This window comes from Melospiza georgiana, chromosome 17 (genome assembly GCF_028018845.1).
Source record: "Melospiza georgiana isolate bMelGeo1 chromosome 17, bMelGeo1.pri, whole genome shotgun sequence".
Taxonomy (NCBI): Eukaryota; Metazoa; Chordata; class Aves; order Passeriformes; family Passerellidae; genus Melospiza; species Melospiza georgiana.
In genome coordinates, this window is record NC_080446.1 from 13,613,327 (window position 1) to 13,637,068 (window position 23,742).

At 47.6% G+C, this 23,742-nt stretch overlaps 1 protein-coding gene across 1 annotated transcript; it reads right to left on the reverse strand.

The window, feature by feature from the left end:
• Positions 1-856: 856 nt before the first annotated feature.
• On the reverse strand, positions 857-23,441 carry FAM83C (family with sequence similarity 83 member C). The gene is given in 5 exon segments (XM_058035995.1): positions 857-2,082; positions 11,302-11,426; positions 15,648-15,815; positions 22,762-23,394; positions 23,397-23,441. Coding segments are annotated over 5 exon segments (1,902 nt in total). The 3' UTR covers positions 857-1,151.
• Positions 23,442-23,742: the final 301 nt, after the last annotated feature.

The following is a 23,742-nucleotide window of genomic DNA, read 5'->3' on the forward strand; positions in this document are numbered from 1 at the left end:
GGACCCGCTGAGGGACCGAGCGGGACCGGGACTGGGCTAGGAGGGACCGGCCAGTGGCGGCAGCACCGCCCCAGGCACCGCTCGCCGGCTCGGGCCCCGCCACGGCCCTGTGGGACACGACCCGTTCCCGTGTGCCGGATCCCGCCTGGGGCTGGGCCGGCTCGTGTGTACCTACAGCCTGGAGAGGCCGTCACGGGTCCAGGGGCGGCATTCGCTGTCCTTGTCCCTGTTGTCCATCACTGTCCCTGTGCCAGGTGTGCCATGGCTGTCCCTGTGCCGGTGCCAGCCGTGCTGTGCTTGTCTCTGTCCCTGTGCCAGGTGTGCCATGGTTGTCCCTGGCCACTGTGGGCCACCCCCTCTGTGTACAGCCCGGCCCATGCCCTGGTGCTCCCCAGATTCTGGCACTGTCCCTGTCCCAACAGGAGCCATGCCTGGGCGCCCCTGCCCTGCTGACACCTGTGGTGTAGGACAGCAGATGTGTCACCTGTGAGCTGACAGGCCACCCGCGACCCGGCTGCCACCCGAGTGCCTCGCTCGTGTGTAGGGGCCACCTGTGTCAGCTCCCACCAGTGTTCAGGTGTGACCCCATCCGTGTGCTGACACCTCTGCCGTGCCAATGTCAGCCGTGTGCAGATGCCAAACATGCGCCTAGACACGTCCCTGTCCCCTCCTGGCCTGGCACGGCTCAGCACGGCCTCACCCCCTCCACCAGGACCCAACACAGCTTTTTCCAGCAGAACAACTCCTTTATTTTTCACATCCCCCTGCCTTTGGCCATTTAATTTTCACCATATGGATACAGGGAGAGGAATTGCTCAGCATGGAGAGAACCAGGGCTCACCCTGAAGACCTCAGTGGCCAGTTTCCAGATGTAGCAATGGCTTTGCTGTAAGTTTTGGGGAAATGGTTCTTTCCCAAATGGGTAAAAAGAATGTGGGTTATATTTATGTGCTTTTCTCTCTCCTGCCACAATCATGTAATTGAAAATTTGAGCTGCAGTTGCTAATCTCGTCTGAATCAGTCATCTACATAGATTGGACACCTTTTAACAGGAACAAGACTAATGTTTTGATTCTAAGCCCCAGGCATGATGATTGGCGGGGAAAAGCAGCCCCTGGAAAATCAGAGCAGAGGCCAGCTGGAGGCCCAGGTCAGAGTTCAAACCGACTGTGTATGTGTTTGGATTTTAGTTTGTTGTACTTGGTGATCAGGTCCAGCTTGCTGTGCCCCAGAGTCATTCTCTTCTCCGCCCCGTACGCGCTGTTCTTTTCCAGCAGCACATCCTCTGGGAACTTGTCATAGCAAGGCACTACGGACTTTTTATCCCGTTTGAGGTGGTTGTATGGGGAGAAAAGGTCAAAATGGCCATGTCCAGGGCTCTGTCTCTTTTCTACCCCGTAAACCATGTTCTCATTTTCAGCTGGCAGCTCCCCAGAGGTGGCCACAGGTGCTCTCTGCTTCAGGCTGCTCCCATTGCTGCTGGTGCCCTCTGACAGGGACTGCAGTGGCTGCCCTGCTCTCGGTGGGGAGCAGTGGCTGCTGCTGGCCTTAGTGTCCTCCTGGTCACCAGGTTTATTGGAGTAAGGCTCCGGCTGCAGGAATGTCCTTGCTATGATGAGGTTTGATTTGGAATACAAGACTGGGATGGGTTTATTTGGAGGACTGTTTGCCGAGTCTGGTGGTTCGTCTTGCTGTTTAGGGCAAGTGGGCCTCAGGAATGTGTCCTCCTTCCCCTTCTTATTGCCAGAATCAGAGCTGGAATCTTGCTTTTCCTGGTGTGCGCTGCAGCTGGAGTTTTTCATGAAGGGAGACACTTTTATGCTCCTGATGCTCACATTGGAAAGGCTGCTGGAGGGGCTCAGGGTCTCAGTATCATTTCCCTGAGTGGGTTTTAGAAGACAGTTGTCAACTTTTGAGGTATTCCAAGAAGAGAGACACGTCCCGGGATCTGGCACACAGAAGCTGGTCACTGCTCTGGACTCTGCGTACAAGAACCGGAATTCCTTCTCAAACTCTGCGACAATTTGCCCGCGGAAGTGGGTCACCAGGCCAGTGTGGACTTGGCTGCAAAGCCAGGTGAAACTGCAGGAAAAGAAACAAAACACATGTTAACTTCAATTCACAGAGTGCCAGAATGCCCAGCATGGATTTTCACATTCCAGTGATGGATTCCTACCCACTTTGTGAGATTGCTCATGGACATGAATGTGCTTATCAATAAGTACAGAAGAACAACCCTAAAGTGGTTGTTTGATTTCTGCTCGGGGTCCCCTGCTCTTCACTCGCCTTGGCAGGAGCTGTGTTCTCATGTCCTGATATCCATGATAGGCTTGTAGGAGCTGCCTGGGCAGGCAGGAAATGAGGAACTGCCTTGAGGAGTGGAGGTCTCCAGAGACTACAGGAATACCTCAGGACAGGAAGGATGATGATGTTTGCTACAAGTATTGCTGTGGGATTCCCAAATGCAATAGAAGTTAATTCTTGGCTCAACAAGTCCAATCCCTGCCCTCACAGTTAAGTGTTTTGGGATTTTTTGTGGGAGTTCATCACATTCTACCCTAAAACCAAACTGGTTTTGCCCTAGCTGGGTAAAAACTTTCATTAATTGCAACTCTGCAAATTTTCCTTATCTGTTTAACCCTACCTCTTGTTTATGCCCAAACTGTAACCTAATTAGCTCTTCCCCAATATAGGTACAGATTGTAACCACATTCTCTTCATCTTCCTTTTTCTGATTAAGCAGTGAAGTTCCTCTCCAGAGTGGGACCCCAGGCTCCTGGTCATCCCAGTCATCAGCTGATTTTTTATTCTTGCTATAGTCTAACCGGACCAGTACACCGAATGTGTCAAATAAACCAGAATTTTCAGAGGTGGCAGTACCAGCTGAGGGCTGCGTTATTGGCTGCTAAAGCAAGACACTGATTCTGAAGAGCTGGGTAAAATTACAAGAGCTCCAGGAGAGCAATTGTCATGAGACAATACATTCTCAAGTAAATGTAATTTCAGGACAAGATACTGGCACTGTGTTTTCGGACCTCATCAATGTTTAGCTCGCAAGAAAGCCATTTGGGAATTTCTAGTAGGAAACACAGCTCCTGGCCAGTCCCTGAGCACTCTGCAGTTGTTTTGAGTCAGACTGGTGTTTAGTATGTTGACACTCAGCAATCACACACCAAAGAGAAACATAATATGGGAAAAATACTCTGCTGCTTCATATCAAACCAGGTAAATTAGGTAAGAATGCAAAAGTAGTAAAAGAGAGAAAAGATCTTTGTGGATGACATGAAGAGTACTCAGAAATAACATCCTGGAGGCTCAAAGCAAACACATCCCTTCACAGAGATATTAGGGTGAAAAAGATCAAACCAGAAACTCCTTGGGATTGCTAAATGACAGAGGAGAAGCTCCAGAGAGATCATCTTTGAAAAAGGTTGGGTCACATATTGCAAAAGGGGAAAGAAGAAATATTCAGCTTTTTTGAGGCACATGGTGCATGTGCAACAGGAGTGTTCAGATAATTCCTCTGCATCCCTTTACTGTACAGGAGCTTGGGCTGCCCTGAGCCCCCTTGGCACAGAACACAAGGGAGGATCAGTGTCCTGTTGAGATCTCTGTAGAAGAGATTAGAAAACATCAACAGAGCAGATATCAGCACTTGGGCAGGAGCAGGGATCATCAACATAAGAGCATCCAGGGAATGCCAGGATGAAATAGCTCAGCTCCTAACCAGGCTGTGCTATCTCCCACTTGAAAGGGCTCTGGCTATCGGGAGAGTGGCAGGGTGCTAATGTGATATAATGGTTTTTATGTTATAGACAATTAAGTCTCACAAATTAGATAGACATAAGTTGTGTAGATACACAAATTAGTAGAGACTCTTCTAAAGAATACAATTAATGGCCATATAGGAAATATGAGATAACAAGCTGAAAGGCAGCTTTGGCAAAGGAATGTTATCTCTCAGAAAGCCCTGAGAGTTCTTTGAGGAATTCCAGGAGTCCAGACAGGGGAGTTTTCATGGTTCAACACTGTCAAAGGCATCTGTCCCAGGGCACTTCCTGGCTCCACTGATGCCTCTGGCCCCGGTTTGGGCATTCCTGTGTCCCACTTTCCCATGCCGACCCAAAGAGGTCCTGCTCACTCTGTGTCATGACAGGATCTGGAAGGAATCATCCAAGTCCCCTGGTGGCACAGCCCTCCTTGCCACAGCACAGGTTTCCAGGATGTGAAATGAGGTCTTGCAGCCGTGGCTATTCCCATCTCTGCAAACTGATAAAGAACATTTTCTTCCCTGACTGGCATAGCCAGGGAATGATTTCTGGTATAAAAATGAGGCACTGCATGAAGTTCACAAGTTAAAAATCGAATACAGACAGGAAGAAGTGCTGTGCCTTGCACAGCACCCACGTGGGCTTTGCAGCTCCTCCTGCTGCAGGCCACCCTGGATGCTAAAAGATCATGCTGCAGGATTTTCCTGACATTATTTTTCCCCTATAACAAACAGCTGCTCACAGCCGTTCTAGATCACCCTGGGACACAAGGACTCAGAGAGGACGGCTGTAGGGTCGGATCCCGTCCGTGCCTGCTTTCGGGCTCTGCGGGAGCGGTGCAGCTCAGCCCTTGGCCGGGAGATGGAGGTGCAGCATCAGCCCCTGCCCGGGCTCTGCCGTGCGGGCGGGGCAGGAGCGGGAAGAGCACCTGCGGTGTTCCACAAGTCTCCGTCTCAGCAGCATTTTCGACACCCGGGTTCGTTCGCTGCGTGCCCCCCTGCACAGCTGTCACTGCTCTGGTCTCACGGTGGCCTTTGCCTGTCCTCAGCTGTTTGAACAGGTGACTCCACATCTCCACACTCAGCCTCTCTGCTTTAGCTCTTTCCAACAGACGAGATACCAATCTGCAGCAGAAGATTTTTTTCTTCTTTCAATAGTTTCTCAAACTCATTTTTATTGCTCTTCTCTCACTTGGGCTGTCAAAGCCATTCTTTGCTTTCCATATGCCAACACAAACTTGTGTTTTGTTTTTGCTCATGGCTAAATGCATGTACCACATAACATTCATTACTAGACCTTTGATTTCAAGTGACATTTTCTTTGATAAGGTACCAACAGCCTGCCTTTATTGCAGCAACCTCTTTTAGCTTGCTCCCAACACACTTGAAATAATTTCCATTCCTTGATTCTCATCTTTGTTTTGATCCAAACCAGTGCAATGTACTCACTAATTTGGGCACCCATGTCTGTTATCTCTTATTTCTTATTCATCCTTCCAGCAGCAGACCTTGTCTCTTTCTCCTGGATTCACTTTTTAATTACACACCTGAGGACTTGCTCTTCCCTGCTTCGGTGTGCCCACTCATCTCCTGGCAATGTCACTGCATTGCTGCGTGTGTCACCTGGGGTTCCCTTGCTGATGCACTGTGCTTCCCACTCCTTACACACTCCCTTTCTGCTTAATTAGAATTTCTTTCTTGAGGTGAGTCCTCATCAAGCTAGATCTGAAAATCCCTCTTCAAAGCTCTTTCCTCTTGCTTGGGCCATGGACACCTGTGAGTATAAGCACCTTTCTTTGAAAGAAATGCCAGGCTTCCTTTAGCTTCAAACCCATGTAACTTTATCTGTCCATTGCCAAACACTTCTGTACTTCAGTTTTATTTCTCCTGAAGCCATGCGTGGAAGATTTTGCACTCTTGTAAACTTTCACCTCTCATTTTTTGGTTTCAGCTGCTGTGTCAGCTTCAACCCCAGATCTTGAGTTTCTCCCTGCAGCAAACACTGGGCTCCTTCCTCTCTGTGCTCATGGCAGGACACAACCATACCATGGCCATCTGTCATTTTCAGCAGGGAAATTTAATCTCCTCTAAGGCAACTCAGCCACATAACTCTCTTTCAGGCTGACAATACCAGTCTGGTTCTAGTCTATATTTCCTGTTCAAGATCCTGTTTAGCTCTAGCTCCTATTGGCCCTTGGGTTCTTCTCACCTGCTGAAACAGTGAATATCTTAAGTGCTCAAATAAACACTCTATTTCTTGTTACCCAGAATAAACCTAAATAGCTATATACTTAATTACATTTAGGATTTTAGATTATTGCTTTGTCTAGATACCTCAGTCTAGTTTTTTTCTTTTATTTAGAAGAAATACCATGTTAGTAAGTGAAAACATAGGAGTTGAAGAGTCTAAACTGATTTTCCTGCATTTGTTTAAGATAAGAGCTGTGAGCTTGGCTTCCATATTTAGAGAGTGCTGCAAAAATGTGCTTGATCTGTACCAAGAGACAGCATTTTTTAAATTTATCCTGATATGTTTATCAGAATAAATTAAAGAATCATGGAATCACAGAACATCCTGAGTGGGAATGGACCCACTGGGATCATGCAATCGAACCCCTGGCCCTGCCCAGACACCCCAACAGCCCCACCCTGGGCACCCCTGGCAGCTCCTGGAGCTCTGGCAGCCTCGGGGCCGTGCCCATTCCCTGGGGAGCCTGGGCAGTGCCAGCACCCTCTGGGGAAGAGCCTTTCCCTGCTGTCCAGGCTAAACCCCGACACAGCTCCGTGTGGTTTTTATTGTATCAATGAATAAACCTGTGAGAGCAGAGGGACAGTTACACTGTTTCTGCATAGTTGGATCCTTTTCTTCATTGCTCATCTCCTCGTTGCAGAGCTGTCAGGCTGGAGTGACCCAATGGACAGCAGGGTGCTGTGGATTGCTACAGACCAAAGCTGGGATATGTAGAGGGTCTCACGGTTAGGGATCACCCACTTGACTTTAAAAACAATTGCAAGAAAACTGTATTCTGATAAAAGGACAGGATGGAAATCAGTGACACTTGGGTAAGGAATTAGAATCAATGGAGAACATCTGAACAAATAAAGCTTTGTTTAGAAAAGTGCACGGTGGCTGTACTGGGAACTTTCTGAGCAGAGTGCTGATGGTAAATAAGCCACGTTGGGGGGTGCTGAGATACTAAGAAGGCAGAAAACAGAGGAAAATAGAGGGATAAAGGGAGATCCTGCCAGGCTGAATGGGGACCACAATGAGGAGAGTTACCAAAACTGCATTTTAGACACTATAAATGACTACTTGTTGGTAAAACTAACCAGAAAGCCAACAAAAGGAGAAACAACATTACCAGTTCAGAGAGTTTCTTTGGGAAGTTCACTCAGCAAAAAATAACCATGACCTAGCCATATCAAATATTCTTTCAGGACCAAAATAATCCACAACAGTAATGCTTAACTTCAAAGAGAAAGTGAGGAATGCTATTAAAAAGAAATTTAAAAGAGCAATCAAAAAGTTTAAATGCTTGAGGCAGCAAGAAGATTGTTTAAAGATGCTATGTTAGAGTCTCAGAGAAAATGTACCTATCAAAATAAAGACATTTTAAATCATCTAAAAATCTCACCATAGTTAAAAGGTGCATTAAATGAAAATATTAAAGCAGAAAGCCTTCATAAACTGAAGTAAGCGATTTTCCAATTATAAACCAGAGAATAACCTATCATTTAATATTGAACATAGTAGCAGAGGAATGGAAAGTTTTAAATGTGAACCTTTTAAAGAGCTCCTGGAAAACTGCAAACCAGCCAGTCCTATTTCCATACTGAACAAACTGGTAGAAGCAAATAGAGAGTAAAATGATTAGATGCATAAATAACTATAATCATAATGCTGAAGACTCAGCATGTTTTTGTGGAAGGAAGCCATGCCTCAAAAGCCTCTTGCAGATCTTTGAGGGAGGCAGCAAGCACACAGATGTGCTTGATATATCAAACGTGAACTTTCAAAGAGATTTTGACATGGTCACTCAGCAAAGACAATTTTTGTTGTTGGAAAAATTAAGTGATCAAGAAATACATACAAAGGAAAGTCTTCCCAACAAGTAGCAGCTGATTAAAAATACAAACACTAGCAGTGGGTTCCATTTACCCATTGAAAAACCACAAGTTTTGTACTGGGATCAATGCTGTTCAACATGTTGAGAAAAGTACTAAAAAACGGTAGAAACTGTCCATGTCAGACCTCATGACAAAATTATTGTGAATCAGAAGAAAACTGTATAAACAGAAGCTGCAAGAGGATTTTATGGTAAGGGGAGGAATATGTGACAAAATTATGGACAATTAAATGTCAATAAATTCAACCTCTGGATACAAGAAATTACTGGAAAGCCAAGGATACTTCACTGGGAGAAGAGATGATTCACACGAGGGATTATAATGGAGGAGGACAAAATCATGGATGCAGCCAAGAAAGTAAATAGGAAACACTGTTTTTCTGTGCCCAGGTTGTGGGAATTTGGGGACATCAAATATAATTTTCTGGCAGCAGGTCTACTGTAAACACCACAGACCACTTCTTCACACAAAACATAAATTAAACTGCATAACCCATTGCCAGGGGGTATCATGGAGGCCAGACACGGTGGGAAAGAGTGTCCTACAGCAAACTGAACATAGATAAGCACGTACAACATAAAACCCCAGAGTTTTGAAACCTCTGATCCTTGCACACAGCATTGCTGGACTGCAAAACCTGCTGCTGGGTAAGAACACTCCTACCCTTGTCCCTGTATCATCCTGAGACACCCCTGGTTCCACTCTGGATCTTTGGCTTTACTCAGTATCTGTTCTCATCCTTTGCATCTGGCTTTCCCATCTGCAGGGACAGTAATCTAAATATCTCCTATACAGGTTGTACTATACCAGAAGCAGACACCCTGATTTTCTGCGTGAAAGTGTTTCTGACAAGTGAACAAACTCCTCAAGAAGAGACTGTCTTCTCTGTTAGTCCAGAACATCCTATGCTTACTGGCACAGCACAGGATAAGATGTAAAACCCTATTTAACTGAAATTCTATCTTCCAGAATTCCAGAAGTTTCAGCTCTGCAGAGCTCTGTAGAAAGGGAGCACATGAGAGCCCCCAGTCGCTGCCCTTCACAGCACAGGGAGGAACTGGCCCAGAGAGCTGCACCTGGATTTTAAGCAATACCCTGACTCTGGGCCACAGGGAAATCAGATGTTCCTCCAGCTGTACAGTTCAATCCAGCTGACACATGCTCAGCTTTAGTCATCCGAAAATGAGTGATCCTGATGAGTTATGCAATCCCTGCCCCTGGAGCCAATGGAGATGGATAGAGGGATTTAAAAGATGAGTATATGTGACATGGGTTAGTTGTGGGCTCAGCAGTGCTGAGGGAACAATTGGACTCAAGGCTCCTAAAGGGCTTTTCCATCTGTGATTCACTCCATTGTTTTTCAGTGTCTTAGGATGGTAAAAATGCCACCAGACACTGTTCTCCGTGTTGTTTAGAGATTTGACACAACCAGTTTCAACGATATACTCCCATTTTTCATTCATTTTGCCTGAGTTTGATGAGGTGAGACCTCCACTCTTGGAGATGATGAAGTCAACACCAGAGGAGAAGGTGCAGCTTGAAGCTACAGCACTGATGAGGACACTGGTAGCCTGAGGGTCCAGCATGTGCTCACAGAGAGATGGAAACTGAGAGAAAGGAAGAGGGAGAGCAGCGTTCAAGGAGATATGGTGGAAGAAGAATAAAAGTGTTGACAGGACAACAAATTCACAGAGCAGGCTTGTCCTGAGGAGCTGCACTGTTTGTGAAGGATCATATAATGTTCAACAGTGTGAAAATACCATGGGGAGGATCTGCAGGTGGAAAAGTAACTAAATAGAGTCTAGTAATAAAAATATAGGACAAGAACAGTAGTCCTGATCCTCTGATCAGAACTGTAGAGAACAATGTTAACTGAGATCACAGAGGCTGCAAAATTATGATGGGCAGCAACAGGGGGAGATTTCATCCATTCATACACATACAGGTTAATGCTTCACTGGGATGAACCATGGAGAAAAACTTTTTGGAAGCAATAAATGATTACATGCCAGAATTAACTAGTCTAAATTGTTTGACCCACAAGAAAAGATGTGATTCAGGATGTGGTCTGGAATGGGGCATAAGACTTGGTTCCAGAGGCAGAAGTGGAAGAACCCGTTTGTAAGAATGATCACAACACCGTTTTAACTCTTTAGTGGAGACCAAGCTAAATAAATGCAGCATGTGGAGGTTCAATTTCAAGAAAGGTAACTATGTAAAAATGCAGCAATCTGTCAAAAAGAGCTGAAAGGGAGCAGACCAAAAAGCCCCAGGATGACTGGGGCTGTATGTTGTTCGCAAATGCTGTACTGGCAATGAAGGAATCATGGGCTCATTTGAGGCCTGGATGTCACAAGAGTGATGGCAAAGCCACAGCTGAGAACCTCAATGAACTTCCTGCATCCATCACTGGTGCTGGTGGCACTGAGATGTGCTTCACTCCTGTGTATCAGCACCACCAGGAAGGCCAAGGGCTGAGAGGTTCCCCTGTGATCCCACCTACAGAGAGGGCTCTGAGTGCAGTCCTGAGGCTCACACACCCCTGGAGCTGCCCTCTACCCTGGGGCATGCAGAGCATGCTGAGAAGAACAAGATTCCTGCTAGCATGGAGAATCACAGCCTCTTGGAAAAGGACAACAGGGCAAAGACAAGCCCAGCTCACCAACCTGCTGGAGTTTGGTGAGGGAGCCAATGAGCACATGGATGCCCTCCGGCCTGGATTGGTGCAGTGAAATTCCCGGGCTTGCAGGTGATCCTCAGGTCCTTCAGGTGGTTGGATACCTCACTGAAGGTGAGCAAATCCAGAAGAACCTCACAGAAATGAGCAAGTGAACAAATATGTGGCAGATGAACTTCAGTAAAGAAAAATGTGGCGTATCCATTGGGGAAAATTATCTGTATGATGCTGAACCTGGAACAGCTCAGGAAGTTGTCTGACATCATTAGCTCAGAGTGCCACAGCGACTAAAACATGCAGTGAGTGTTGGCCCCTGCCAGCAAGGGCCACAATCACAATCCAGAGTCTGGGCATCTTTGAGCCCTCTGGAAGACCTCAGTGCAGCCTATCAGGGGGCCACATGCAGTTCTTGTCTCTGCACCTCGAGAAGGAGGTAGTGAGGTCACAGAGGGTGCAGAAAAACAGAATTAAAAAGGCTGAGGGATGCAGCAGCCACTGTATGAGGAGAGACTTCTGAAAAGTTTGAGGTCTTCACTTCAGGTAAGAAAAGGGCAGGGAGGGTGAATAAGATGGAGGTTTGGAAAACTGTGAAAGCCCTGACTGAGGTGAATGCAGGGCAGCTCTTGAACCAGCATGCAGCACCAGGAGTTACATTATTCGGTATTTTGGTAAGGATATTTCCTCAGTATCACCAGTCTCTGCCATAGTAGTTGCTATATTTTCTTACCTGTATGTACCAGCAAGAACTTGGTCACAATCAACCAGGACAAACTTCTCCAGAACCTGGCCTGCAAATTTCTTGCCTGCTTTGCTGTAGTACGTGTCTCCGCTCAGGCACCTTATGCGCATGTTCTGAAACCAAAGCAGGGAGAGTTGGTAAGGGGCCATGGACTGAGCTAAACTGGGATGTTCCCTTGTGCATCACTGCTGGACTCCCTCTAGCTCATGCTCTGCTCTGAGAGGTAGAACTCAGCAAGGCATTAAGTATTTCTTGGCTCCTACATACCAAATATTTTGTCACACTGCCTGCTTCTACGGGATAAAAACCAGCAAAAATTAACAAGTTGCACTTGAGTGCAAATTCTGGTTTGAAAAAAAACTTTGGAGAATCCTATGAGCCTACAGATCATTTCTGACATATGTAAAACTATCCAATTTCTTCCAGATTATTAATGATATTCAGCACCCCACTAGCTGGTGGCTCTGCATTAAGTAAATTTTGATGCATAACAACTAGCTAGTTTCTAATCAATAGAGTGTGCTGCTCTGATTTTATACAATTACAGGCTTAAAACTAAAACATCACTCAATGAAAAAAGACTTAGAGGAATATCTACATTTTAAGGAATTCCTTTTACCAATACATTTTAAAATTATATTAACATTTTCAGCTGCTATACTCAATTGAAGCAGACCTGGTGCTCCACTGCAAATACTTCTCTGATACAATCTTGACCTGTAAAACCAACTGCCCAGAATAAACTGGGTTATATGGCTCTTGGTATCCATTGGGAGCCTCTTTCATAACGCAAGGTGTTTGCCCATAATAGAAGTTATTTGCACCTCAGGTGAGGAAGGCAGAAGAGCAGAACAGTCACTGGAAGTTGTTAGTGACCTGCTCTGTGTGATACAGTGCCAAACCAAACATCTGGCATGTAAATAAACATCCCCAAGGCTACACCTCGTTGGGGCTGCCAGGTCATCCCTTCCTGCCCTCCAGGCCAGCTCCCCTGACACCTGTCACACCTCTGGTACAGCAGGAGCTGTCACAAGCTGTCACCACCTGCACTTGACCGGGCAGACCCCTCTGTGGGCAGCCCATTCCTGCCGAGCATCAGCCCAGCTATGGCCAAAGCCCTAGAGCAGCTGGTGGGGCTGAATTGCTCCTGGCAGAGCCGGGTGCTCAGGGAATGTGGCACTGCCCCTCCACCATCCAGCAGGTTTCTGGCCAGGCCAGGCAAGGGACAAGCACCAGCAGGGATTTGCTGGCAGGTGTTCCCCGCAGAGAGCATCCCACACCCCTTCCAGCCTTCCAGAGCTGTCCCTGGGCACCTCGGTGCCCCCTTCGCCTTCCTCCCACGGGGCTCAGGGCAGGGACCCTCGGGGTGATCAGGGAGCAGGGCAGGGACCCTGCGGCTTCTTCTGCTGTCAGAGTCCCCGCGAGCAGGAGCGGAGCTTCCCTCCAGGAGCACCGCCAGGTGGGAAAGGCTCAGATCCCACACTGCAGTGAGGGTCTGCAGGTGAGAAAGGCAGAAGCAGGAGCAGCAGCAAATCTGCTCCTGACCAGAGCCCATCCAGGCTCTCTCTTGCAGTGGGCAATGGCAGCTGGTGACAGCAGGGAGAGGGCAATAATTTATGATGCTGCCCCTAATATTGCCCCTGTTTTCTGCTCAGGGGATTTCCTGAGCTTCTTGTAGTTTTTGTCAGTGGGAAGCCCACCATTATCTCTTCTCCATGTGCTTTTCCACTCTTCTCTTGAGTTCATGGAAACCTCTAGCAAGTACAGAGTTGAAGCTTCAGAATTTTCACATTGTGGCTTTCACTTGTTGACTTTTTATGTCCCAGAACATATCCTCATCTGCCACACATGAAAAGGGAGAAATCTTTTCCCCATAATGACAGTCTTTGGAACAAGCTACCCAGAGAGACTGTGCTGTCTCCTCACTTGGAGATCTGCCAGATGAGACCAGGTAAAGTGACCTCACAGGTGACACTGTTTTGAGTGGGAGGCCGAGCTGATGACATCCTAAGGTCCCTGCCAACTTGCATGAACCTGTGATCCTCTGAAATGACACCACAAGTTGCTGATTCAGACCAAGATAACACTGGATACTTGGTGAGGTCTTCACCTTATCCTGTGGCCACTCAGCACAGGGATTTTTTTCTTCCAGTGGCAAAGTTTCAGTAATACTGGTTTTCATTGGGAGTAGCTTCCTCCCCCCCACCTCCTTCCTGGAGAAATTAAAACAACTTCAGGTAAATTCCATAAATTTGCCACCACAGTATTTCTTCACCCCCATTATCCTTTCCAAGGCTGGGTGAGTTTTTGATATCTGGTTCATTTCCATCATAATCTTCCTCCTCTTGTCAATCCAGACTCTGAATAATCCCCACAAGATGAGAATCCTGAAGTCTTGCAGGAAAGACACCTGGGTACTACTCTTGCTCCATCCAAACAGTAGCTCCAGGTTCAGCAGACAGGTGTTTGAAAACTCCAAGTTAAGGCTTCTGCTGTCTCTGCTGCCAGTGCTCCACACAGGATTTTCCAATGCTCAGCACTGGAATTTGCCACCAGCAGACTCACATGTTGTTTTCAGAACTAAGGTGCTGGAGGAGCAATTACACCAAATTCCCCATTCAAACCCAAATTGTCACCAATTATTCCAAATGGAGATTTACTGCCACATCCTGTCACAACTTGGAGGCAGGAATAAAATATGTACCCTCATTCCACTCAGATGTGTATTCAGCCTGCAGGTAATGGACTGCACAGGTGCATCAGGTGAGAGACACTTCAGATGGAGAGCTGCTAGTGAGTCATGGAATGGGGAGCAGGTGTTAATTACCCTTCAAGCACACGACATGACATCAGGCATAACAAAGAGACACAGACATCTCCACAGATATAAACTCATTCTAATTTTAATTTTAACAATGGCTACCTCTTGGACAAGAAGGAATAAAATATATTTTGGAGAGATGGAATTCATCTGAATGCACCGGGTCACTTCAGTGTGGAAACTTTTTATGAAAACAAACATGCTCCAGCAAGGAGGAGTTTTCCCCAAGAGCTGCCATCTCAAGGGTCAGGATGAAATGGGTCTGGCTTGTAAGAAACAAGACAGGACAGAGCTTCACCAGCACGGTGGAAGAATCACAGAATCATTGATATTGGGAAGTACATCCAAGGTCATCAAGTCCAACCTTGTCAACTGGACCAGAGCACTGAGTGCTTCTCTAAAGAAGCCTCTGTAAATTAACCTTTGTGTAGACAGGTTAACAATCAGGGGAAACTAAGACACCTTAACTGCATCTATTTCTAATATCCTGTAAAACATTGTTTTTGCATTGTCCCTAGCTTATTTTTAGCTAGGAATACCTTTGAGCTAACTGGAAAATTTCCAAGTGTTCTCCACAAAAATGAAGGGAAAACCCATGAAACTGGAGGCTGGAGTGGAGTCAGTGCTCCAGGGAATCCTGCACACCTAGGGAAGGAGCACAGCCAGCACCGCTGACCTTACAGGAATAACAAATGACAACAAAAAATCAACTTCCATTGAGAGGTGGTGGCCAGAAATGGGGATCAGCAGGATACAGGGGTGCATCTCTGAGTCTGCAAGTTCCCAAGAGAGCTTATGGCACTGTCACATTCATTTTTACTGTTTATCTGCTCTGGGCACCACATGCTGGGTGATGGGCACCCACTGAGCAGGAATCAGGATTTTCATAAATCCAAATCATGGGCTCACAACTGAATTGCAAAGCCTAAAAGCAAAGCTTAATGTGAGATTTTTAACTTGTGGGTTCAGCAGAAGGAAGTGATGGGGTTTGCAGCAGGACATCTGAGGGGACTCACTGCTTCCCTTGCCCTCCCAGCTATTGCCCTGCAGGAGCTCTGGGCAGAATTTAAATCCCTGAGGATTTAGGGATCTGAATATGAGCAATTTTAGTCTTGCAATTCTATGTCCTAGAGCAGGGGCTGTGTTCTTTTCCCCCATGTCCAGATGATACAGGTTCACATAAACTAATTTTCCAGGCCTCCCCCTGCATCTCTGCACCAGCCCAGCAAAGTGTTCAGCAACTCACTGCATGGAAAACTGAAATGAGGACCATAAAACATCCATATATGGGACTAGGAGTCTCCTGCATGCCTTCCTCTGTGCTTCCAGATAGATCCCAATTTCCTAGAGCAAACAGCCTTGGTTCCCTAGCCTGGGACAGGGAGGGAAGGGATAGATTGTGGGGAAAGGGATGAGTCCTAGGGACCAGGCAGGGGGAACAGAATGCAGGGTACATAATTTTTATAAATTCCAAGACCTGTTTATCATATCCAGTGTGTGACTGAAAACTTACTGGGAAGCTGTCCTGAGTTAGAGCCATTTTATTGCACATTTCCACAAAATGCTTCAAGTACTCTTCATCCAGGATCAGGTAAACGGGGATGTGCCGTCTGCTTGAGGCCTCCAGCAGGTCACACAGAATTTCCATGTCTGTGAACAGATCCATCACAATTGCTATCACCTGGCCAGGAGAGAAGAGGTGTGGAGAGAAAGAAACACAAGAGATTGTTGAAATCTCGTGCCCAAGTGAATTGTGCTTTAAACTATGTGCTATAAACTATTCAAACCTCCTGAGTTACTGAGGTGCCGTGGCCACCTGAATGGAGATGATTCTGGACCTTTGTGTTTAAGGTCCAGAATTTAGTTTAATTTCTGGTTAGCTGCCACAGCCCTTACCCTGCTGTGGCAGCTAAAATCAAATTTCAATGACTGTGAAGAAAATTCCCACCTGGGTACCTCCTGTCTCATCTGCTATTCACAGAAAGGAATAGCTGAAAGGGTAACGCATGCACAAACTCTGAATTTCAGTGGTCCAACAAGTATGTGTTGCCTTAAGATAATATGCCAAGAATAAAGCATATAAACAAGAGTTGAGACTGAGCAAAATCATTGTTCAATCAGCAAGAGTGACTCTACATGACTAATTAAGATTAATACAAAAAAGTACATTTTTTTTTCAAGACAGACACACTACCAGGTGAGGGAGAAGGTACTGTGATAAAGTATGTGCAAATCCTCGTGTCAAGTTTAGATCCTAGGGGTGCCTAGACAAAATCTGAGAATAATGTGTGTGGAAAGGATCCCTCCCCTTTCCCCTTTCCCTGCTGGCAGAACTCCTGCTCATGCAGCCAGGGATGCAAGAGATAGGTATGAAACCTGACAGGAGGAAGAAGGAATAATGCTAAGATTATTAAAAAATAAAAATATATGTATCGCAATAAAGTGAAGATAAGGTCTTCAAGAAAGGAGTTTAAAATAGGAAAAGAATTTTAAAGGGAACTGTCAGTTCTTTAAAGAATGAGGTTGAAAAAGACCATGGCAATCTATCCCACTGTGAGATAGTGGGAGGCAGCAGAATATCATGGCTACATGAATTCTACAAAATCTGGAATGAAAACGCAGAAAACAGAAGGTAAATGATGACAAGCAGTTACTACATGTGAATTGACCCAAGACCAGACAATCCAAAGTATGGAATGACCTGCAACAAGAACAATGCATGAAGGGAAATCAGCATAAATAGATTCAGATGGGGTTGGAGACCCTGTTGCTCTGTTCCTCAGGGAATGAAGTTGCCAGCAGACAACGCTGAGGGAACCCTTAATTGGATGAGGAAGTGAATGTTGGGATCCATCTGTTGGCTGTCACTGTCAGGGTCAGGGGGATGCCTTGGAGAAGGCAGGAACTGACAGGAGAGCGCTTGCTGAGCAGGATAATTTGTCACTGCACCTGAGGGTGCAGAGCACCTGGTGACTCAGACCTTGAAGCATCAGCAGTTAACACTGAGAACTCATGGCAGATGGGAACACACTGCATGATGGAAAAGGGTAGGGGAGGATTTACCATCAGCCAAACTTTTTTTCAAAAGCTGAAAAAAAACAGTAAAACTACTGCCCAAGTACTTTGGTCCAAGTCTTACCATATCATAGTGAATAAGGTAACTGGTGCTGGTAAGTTGGGTGTATAGCCCTGATTTGTGTTTCTGCACCTGGCAGAGAATGCCCAAACAAAGATGACACAAAGCTCACTAAATTTGGGAGTGAAGCTCCAGTAACCTATTCTGCTTCTCAGTGCTCATGCCCTGCACCACACCTGGCACAGAAAACCCAGTCAGCCCTGCTGCCATCGTGCCCCCACGAGGAGGGAGCCTGTGCTCCAGCACCTCTGCTGCCTGTGTTACGTGCATGGCCACAAATGCAGCTCTCCATAGTCCAAATCACCCCATGGATCTCACCCCTGCAGGGTGAGCCTTCCTCTGCCACTGCTGCTCACCTGCTGCTCACCTTCAAACCAAGAGCTAAATGCAGCAGATGGCAGTGAGGTCAGATTTTACATGTGCAGTGGTTCAAGCTGTAAATAGGAACAGGGGAAATTGCAATCATGGCATGGGGCTGACTGGGAATAGCTTCAGAAAAGAGGAGGGGAGCTCCAAGTTTAACTGTCCTTGGATTTGTGCTCCAGACTGCCACACTGGCCCAGATTGCTCCCTGCCCAGCAGCTCCTCTGCTCTGTTTTCATTAATAATCTGCCTCGTTCCAGGCTCACACTCATGGCCTCAGAGCAGTCACAGGCAGAGTAGGGCCCCTGAGCTTCCCTGTGCTCTCCAGCCCAGTCTTCTGCTTGGGGGCTGGCTGCTCTCAGCCTGTCCCGGCCATGGAGAGACCTTTGCATGGAGCCACAGGGGAGAGGACAGCAATGTCAGAAGGCTGATTCCTGCTCCCTTGAGGACTGAGCCCTTTTGCAGATGGACAAAGATACCGTGCCTCTGTTTTGTCCCCAAAACCCATCCCTGTGATGATGCCCAACACATTGTCATTGGTCCTCAATACCTTGCAGGAGACCCCAGGCCCAGCTCACCACAGCAGGTTGGGGAAGAACCTTCCCAGAGGATGGTGCAATCCCAGACATCCATGTGGGACACAAGACAGCTGTTAAGAGCTAAAAATCATTCCTGCTGTCCAGGCCAAAACCACATCTCCACCCTCTCACCCTGGCCCTGGCAGATACAGGCTCTAGAACCTGACCCCAAAGAGCCCCTCTTCTGTAGCCCTTGCCAGTGTTGTCTTCCCAGAAGCCTTCAAGGGTTTGGCAAACTTCTCCTCTCTTGAAACGTGCCCATCTCGTAGAGACCAGAGTCAGCCTGAAGGAGCTCTGCAAGCACTGAGAAGCATCTTCAACTTCCCAAATTAATGTTGCTGCTGGTCTCTCTGCATAAGGTACCTCTGAGACTCACAGTATAAAAGGACTTTGCCACATCTCTCCACGCTGTCCTGCAGCCAAAGGCCAACTTCAATTTAGCCAAATTTCTTTGATGGGTCACACATCCTCTGACGATGAAGCACCATGAAAAACGATAGCCCAGACCTTGTGTAAAGCCTCAGGCAAGTCCCTCTCAGCCAGACTTCACCTCATGATATTTGAGCTCATCTCAAGCTTAGATTTGAGGCAGGTTTGTCTTGGGGAAGTCTGTCTGCTTGGGAAGTCAGTGTGATGGAGTCAAGGAAGACCAAGGCTCCTTTGTCCCCAGATCCCACCTGCTGAGGGGCAAGGCCTGTACCTGGGATGCACAGGAGATCCACACCACTTGCTTTCCTCTACCAGTGCTTGCAGGCTTTGGCAGGGCTGGTTGCCACAGTTCAGGCTGATCCTTGGCCCAGACCAGCACTGCTAGGGCCTCAGTGCTCCCCGTGCGAGGATGGGGCTGAGCAGGCGGCACACACAGCACAGAGTCACCGTGGCAGCCGATGCCAGGCTGGATGCAGAGAGCCCCAGGCAGCAGGGCCGGCCTGTGCAAGCTGGGTGCAGCCCTGATCGTCACACTCAGCCTTTCCACAGCGGGTCTTGGCTTGGTCTGGAGGTGGAGCAGGCTGCAGCTCTGCTCACACCTTCCTTCCCAGTGCTCCCAGTGTGCAGCACAGCCGGTGCTGGCAGGAAGGACAGAGCCCCTGTGTGCTGCACTGGGCACAGAGGGGAGGCTGTGCCCTCCCTGCAGGGGGAGATGCCTGTGCGGGGCTGCTCTTTATAACTGTGGGTATCCATAAGGGCTCTGAGATCAGCACACCCTTTTGGAAATCAAAGCAGGCAGCTCTTAAAATAACATCAGATCAACCCCAAAGCCAAGAAATTTTGGGGGAAGAAGACCCTGGAAGTTTTTCCCCCTCAAATTCCCTAAAGCAGTGGGAGTTCAGTATCCAAGTACCATTTGCAATTCAGGCTCCAAACAGCTCATGTCTCACATTTAAAGCTTTGGGCATTCAAGTCAGTCAGACCATACAAACCTAAACCTGTGTCAGTGCCTCCAGCCCCTCTGTGTCAGTGGTGGGGGCTGCTAGGCTGGCTCGGGGCATCCCTGCTCCTTACCATGCCCACCCCAACCTCTGAGCCCATGGCTTGGCCTTGGCAGGTTAGGATGTTACAGACACAGCTGCCCCACAGGCTTTAAAAAGATTCACACCTTGCCATTGTAGGGTTAAACCATGACATTTCCAAACGCACTTCTGGAAACTCACAATTCAGCAATTACTGGAGTCATCACTTTAGGAATTACAGCACTTACCAGATCCCCACTGGGGTTTGCCATCTGTCTGGTTTGTAACCAGCACAGCTGGTTTTACTGGTATTTGCCAATAGCAGTGTGGTTTGGGTCATTACTGCAGTGGTGCCATTTGATCTCTTGCTTCCCTGGGGACCATCAGGGACCCTTCTCCCACCAGGCACAGACAGAGTTCAAGGGGCACAAGAGGGGTGAAAAAAGCAGCATGGACAGTTCAAACCAGATTGGAGCTTATCCAGCAAGAGCAAAATTTTAATAGTATTATCAAATGAAGGCAAAGGTGTGGCTGTGCTGCATCTTCTTATGTCTGCAAAGAGAAAAGCTCAAATCTGAACATCAGTCTTCAAAGAGAACTGGCTAAACACAGCGAAGGCAAAAGACCAACCTCACCAGCCAAAGATACCCATGAAACAAATGCTCCTTTTGCTAATTTGTCAGCACAAACATGCTGTTGCAAGAGATGTCAGCTGATGTTGTTCTGTGTGACTCTACCGGGAAGAAGCAAACAGCATTTCAAGACACACACCTCCTTGGCTGCAGGACCTGGGAAAAGCAGCTGGGGATCTCAACATCTTTCCCACATCACACCAGCACTGTGTCCCCCATGGGAGGAGAAACTCTCTAAAAGAGGGATTTATGACAACAGCTAAAATTCTAGTGGCAAAAATATTGGAAACATAGAAACAGCAGCTGCAAACCCATAACCAGGCGGTTCTCCAAATGTTTCATACTGGCACTTCAAGCAAAGGAAGTTTTTACCTCTGGTAGTAGCTCTTTTGTCAATTAGACACATAAGTAACATCCTTTTGGATGGTTTGTTGAGCAAAATGACTCAGTACGTACTTTAATATGGATAACCGAGATTGTGAGTGAGCTGGAGTTGCCATCAATCATAGAGTTAATCATGGGAAGCACTGGCTAGAGCTGCTAACCCAAAAGCCAGTAGAACACCAGTAATAAATCAGTAAGATACTTAAAAACTCATTCTCACATTTTGCACAACAGTAAAAAACACTGTGGGAAACCTCCAGCTCAAACATGAAGGGCAGAAGATTGTCAGGTCTTTGTCAACCCAAGCAAAGAAAGCAACAAGCTCAGAATGTACTGAAAGTACAATAAAGCAGCCACTGCCCAGGCAACTTGCCCATAGAAACTGAGAAGTTCTTGTGAAGTGAGAAAGCAGCAAGATGTTTTTCCTGTGGCTTAAAGGATCATTATATCACTGAAGATCCGGGACACGTGCTGAGTGAGGGGAGGACACTTCTTGGTAGTCATTTACTCTGTGCATTCTACCATGACTGTGCCTTAATCCCCACTCCTGACAAGGATGGGGTCAGTATCACAGAACGTTTCAGATCATTTAAGCTACCATGAATCAGCTGCCTGCAAGGACAAACAAAGCTTTTTGTCACTTATTTCCTGGACCAAAACTTCCTGTAATTGCCTATCAGATGCAGTGGAAGCTCAGGCATTTAGCAAGGGCTGCTTACAACTGAGCAGCAGTTCATGTGGCAAAATGGTCTTTTGGGCAAAAGAAAAAAGATCCCCATTCACCTCATATCAAACCCAAACTTCACTGATATCTGGCTCTTTGAGGATGTTTTAATGCTGTGCAGCAATCTGAGCTGCTGGGAATACACAAATTCATTTGCTCAGCTCAGCTGAGGGTTATAGAAGAACACACTTGAGCTGCAGTGATCCAGGTGATTCCTTATCTCCAGCTTTTACACAAGCAACAATGAATATAAGGAGTGACTGAAGTTAAATAGGAAACTACTGGAGTGATAAGAGGAACTGCCAGAAGTGGACTGGTTAAAGTGAACTTTGCTCTAAATGTTTCTTCAATAACTCAACACAAATACTACAAAAGAAGATTGATGTGAAACAGCTGAAAAGAACCATGAAGAGAACAAAAAGCTGAAAATGTGTCTGAGATAGTTGTCTGAGCTGCTGCTTTCACACAGAGTACAGTGGCAAAGCGAAAGAAACAACAAGCAGCATAATTGAGTGAATAAATTCATGCCAGCATTGTGCTTGGTAGGCAGGCACTGTAATCATCCAGTTTTTATTACATCCAAGGGTTGTAATAACACGCCAGAAACTGTGCAATGGGGCAAAATGGGCTGATCTTACTCATCCCTGGGGAGGCACAGACATCAAACCTAAGAGACAGGATTCCAACTTAATTCAAACCACTGGCAGGGATTTTCAGTCCCACAAATTTACTCAGGTCATGTGTGGTGAGGTCCTGGCCTAGGTTACCCAGAGAAGCTGTGGCTGCTCCATCCTTGGTAATGTCCAAGGCCCGGGTGGACAGGGCTTGGAGCAGCCTGGGATAGTGGAAGGTGTCCCTGCCCATGGCAGGGCATGGAATGAGATTGTCCTTAAGGCTCCTTCCAACACAAGCAAAAAATTCTGAGATTTTCTCTGTGACAGCAGCTCACCAGTGGTATTGTCTTGTCCAGCTTAAAATGATGTCCAGGGCTGGAGAAGAGCCCTGGCTGTGCAGAGGGAGGAGAGCTGGGAGGACACACAGAGCCAGGGACACACAGAGCCAGGGACACTACAGGCCCTGCCTGCACACCACTGGGCTCTGGGACTGCTGTGCATCCCTGGAGCTGTAGACACAGAGAACCTGCGAGGGCACTGCCTGCATGATGTGAAATCCCAGGCAGAAAGAAATGACAAGGAAGGAAAGGAGCAGAGCAGCTACAGGTCTGCTGCAGGAAAAGCAATGCCATCATGCCAGACATGGAGAGAGCAGCGACAGCGTGGAGCGTGTGGTCACAGGTGTGGGAGCAGCCCCGGGCGCTGTGGCACAGGGCTCCCCTCAGGGACACAGCTCTGTACGTACCGTCCGCGCCCGGCTGATCAGAGACCGGACCAGATCCTTAATGCTGTTCGTTTTGTTTCTTTGGAAAATCACAGTGGCCTGAGTCTGGCCAGACAGCGTGAGGAGAGGAGTCCCTGGCCAGCCCAGCTCCAGCTCCGGAGGGAGCACGTCTGACATGAGGGGGAAGTAGGTGCCCGATGTCAGTTCAGAGTTGAGGGAGACCCTGTCTCCAGTGTCCGCATCACCGGGGTCAGCTTCTTTGTCTTTCATTGCACTGGGGTCTGGGAAGCTTTGGTTCCTCTGATGGCTGATGTATTCCATGTCCAAGGCGGACAGAAATGGCAGCTCCCTCTCCTCGGCGATGGCGCTCAGGTAGCCACGCTCGCCCTGCTCGAGGAAGGCGTCGATGGCCAGCCTGGCCGTCTCGCTGTGCTGGAGCACCAGCGGGGTGGGCTCCCTCCACCATGGCTTCTTCAGCTGCTCCAGGCGGCTCTTCAGTGGCCCAGACACCCCTTGCTGGCTCCCGTAGCTGCGGGGGAGCTGGGGCCTCACCTCGACTGCCAGGTAGTTGAACATGACTGGAGCTGCTGATGCCGAGAGGTGTCTCTCCTGCTGGATTAGTCCTGTGTCCGTCTTCACGTCGTTTCTGCCCCTCCTGCGCTCCTGAGCTCCTCCCAACAGGTTCCTCCAGGATTCAGCATAAGCTCAACTCCTTAATCACCAGGTACAGCCTCCCACTCTGGGGAGGAGCCGCCTTTCCCAGCTCCCTCGCCCGGCTTCCCCAGACACACACACCTGGTACTCGGGGCTCAGAGCGTCCCTTTTGCAAGAGGAAGAATATCAACTCTTCAAGCTGCTCCTTCCTTTTCCTTGTAACTGATTAATCTGCTGTTCTCCCCTTCTCTTCCCGTCCCTAGAGAGGTCCCCACCCTTGGCCTAGCAGGCTCTAACCTGTTTTGTCCCTCACTGTGCTCGCAGTGGAAATGCAGATGCTGGAACTTG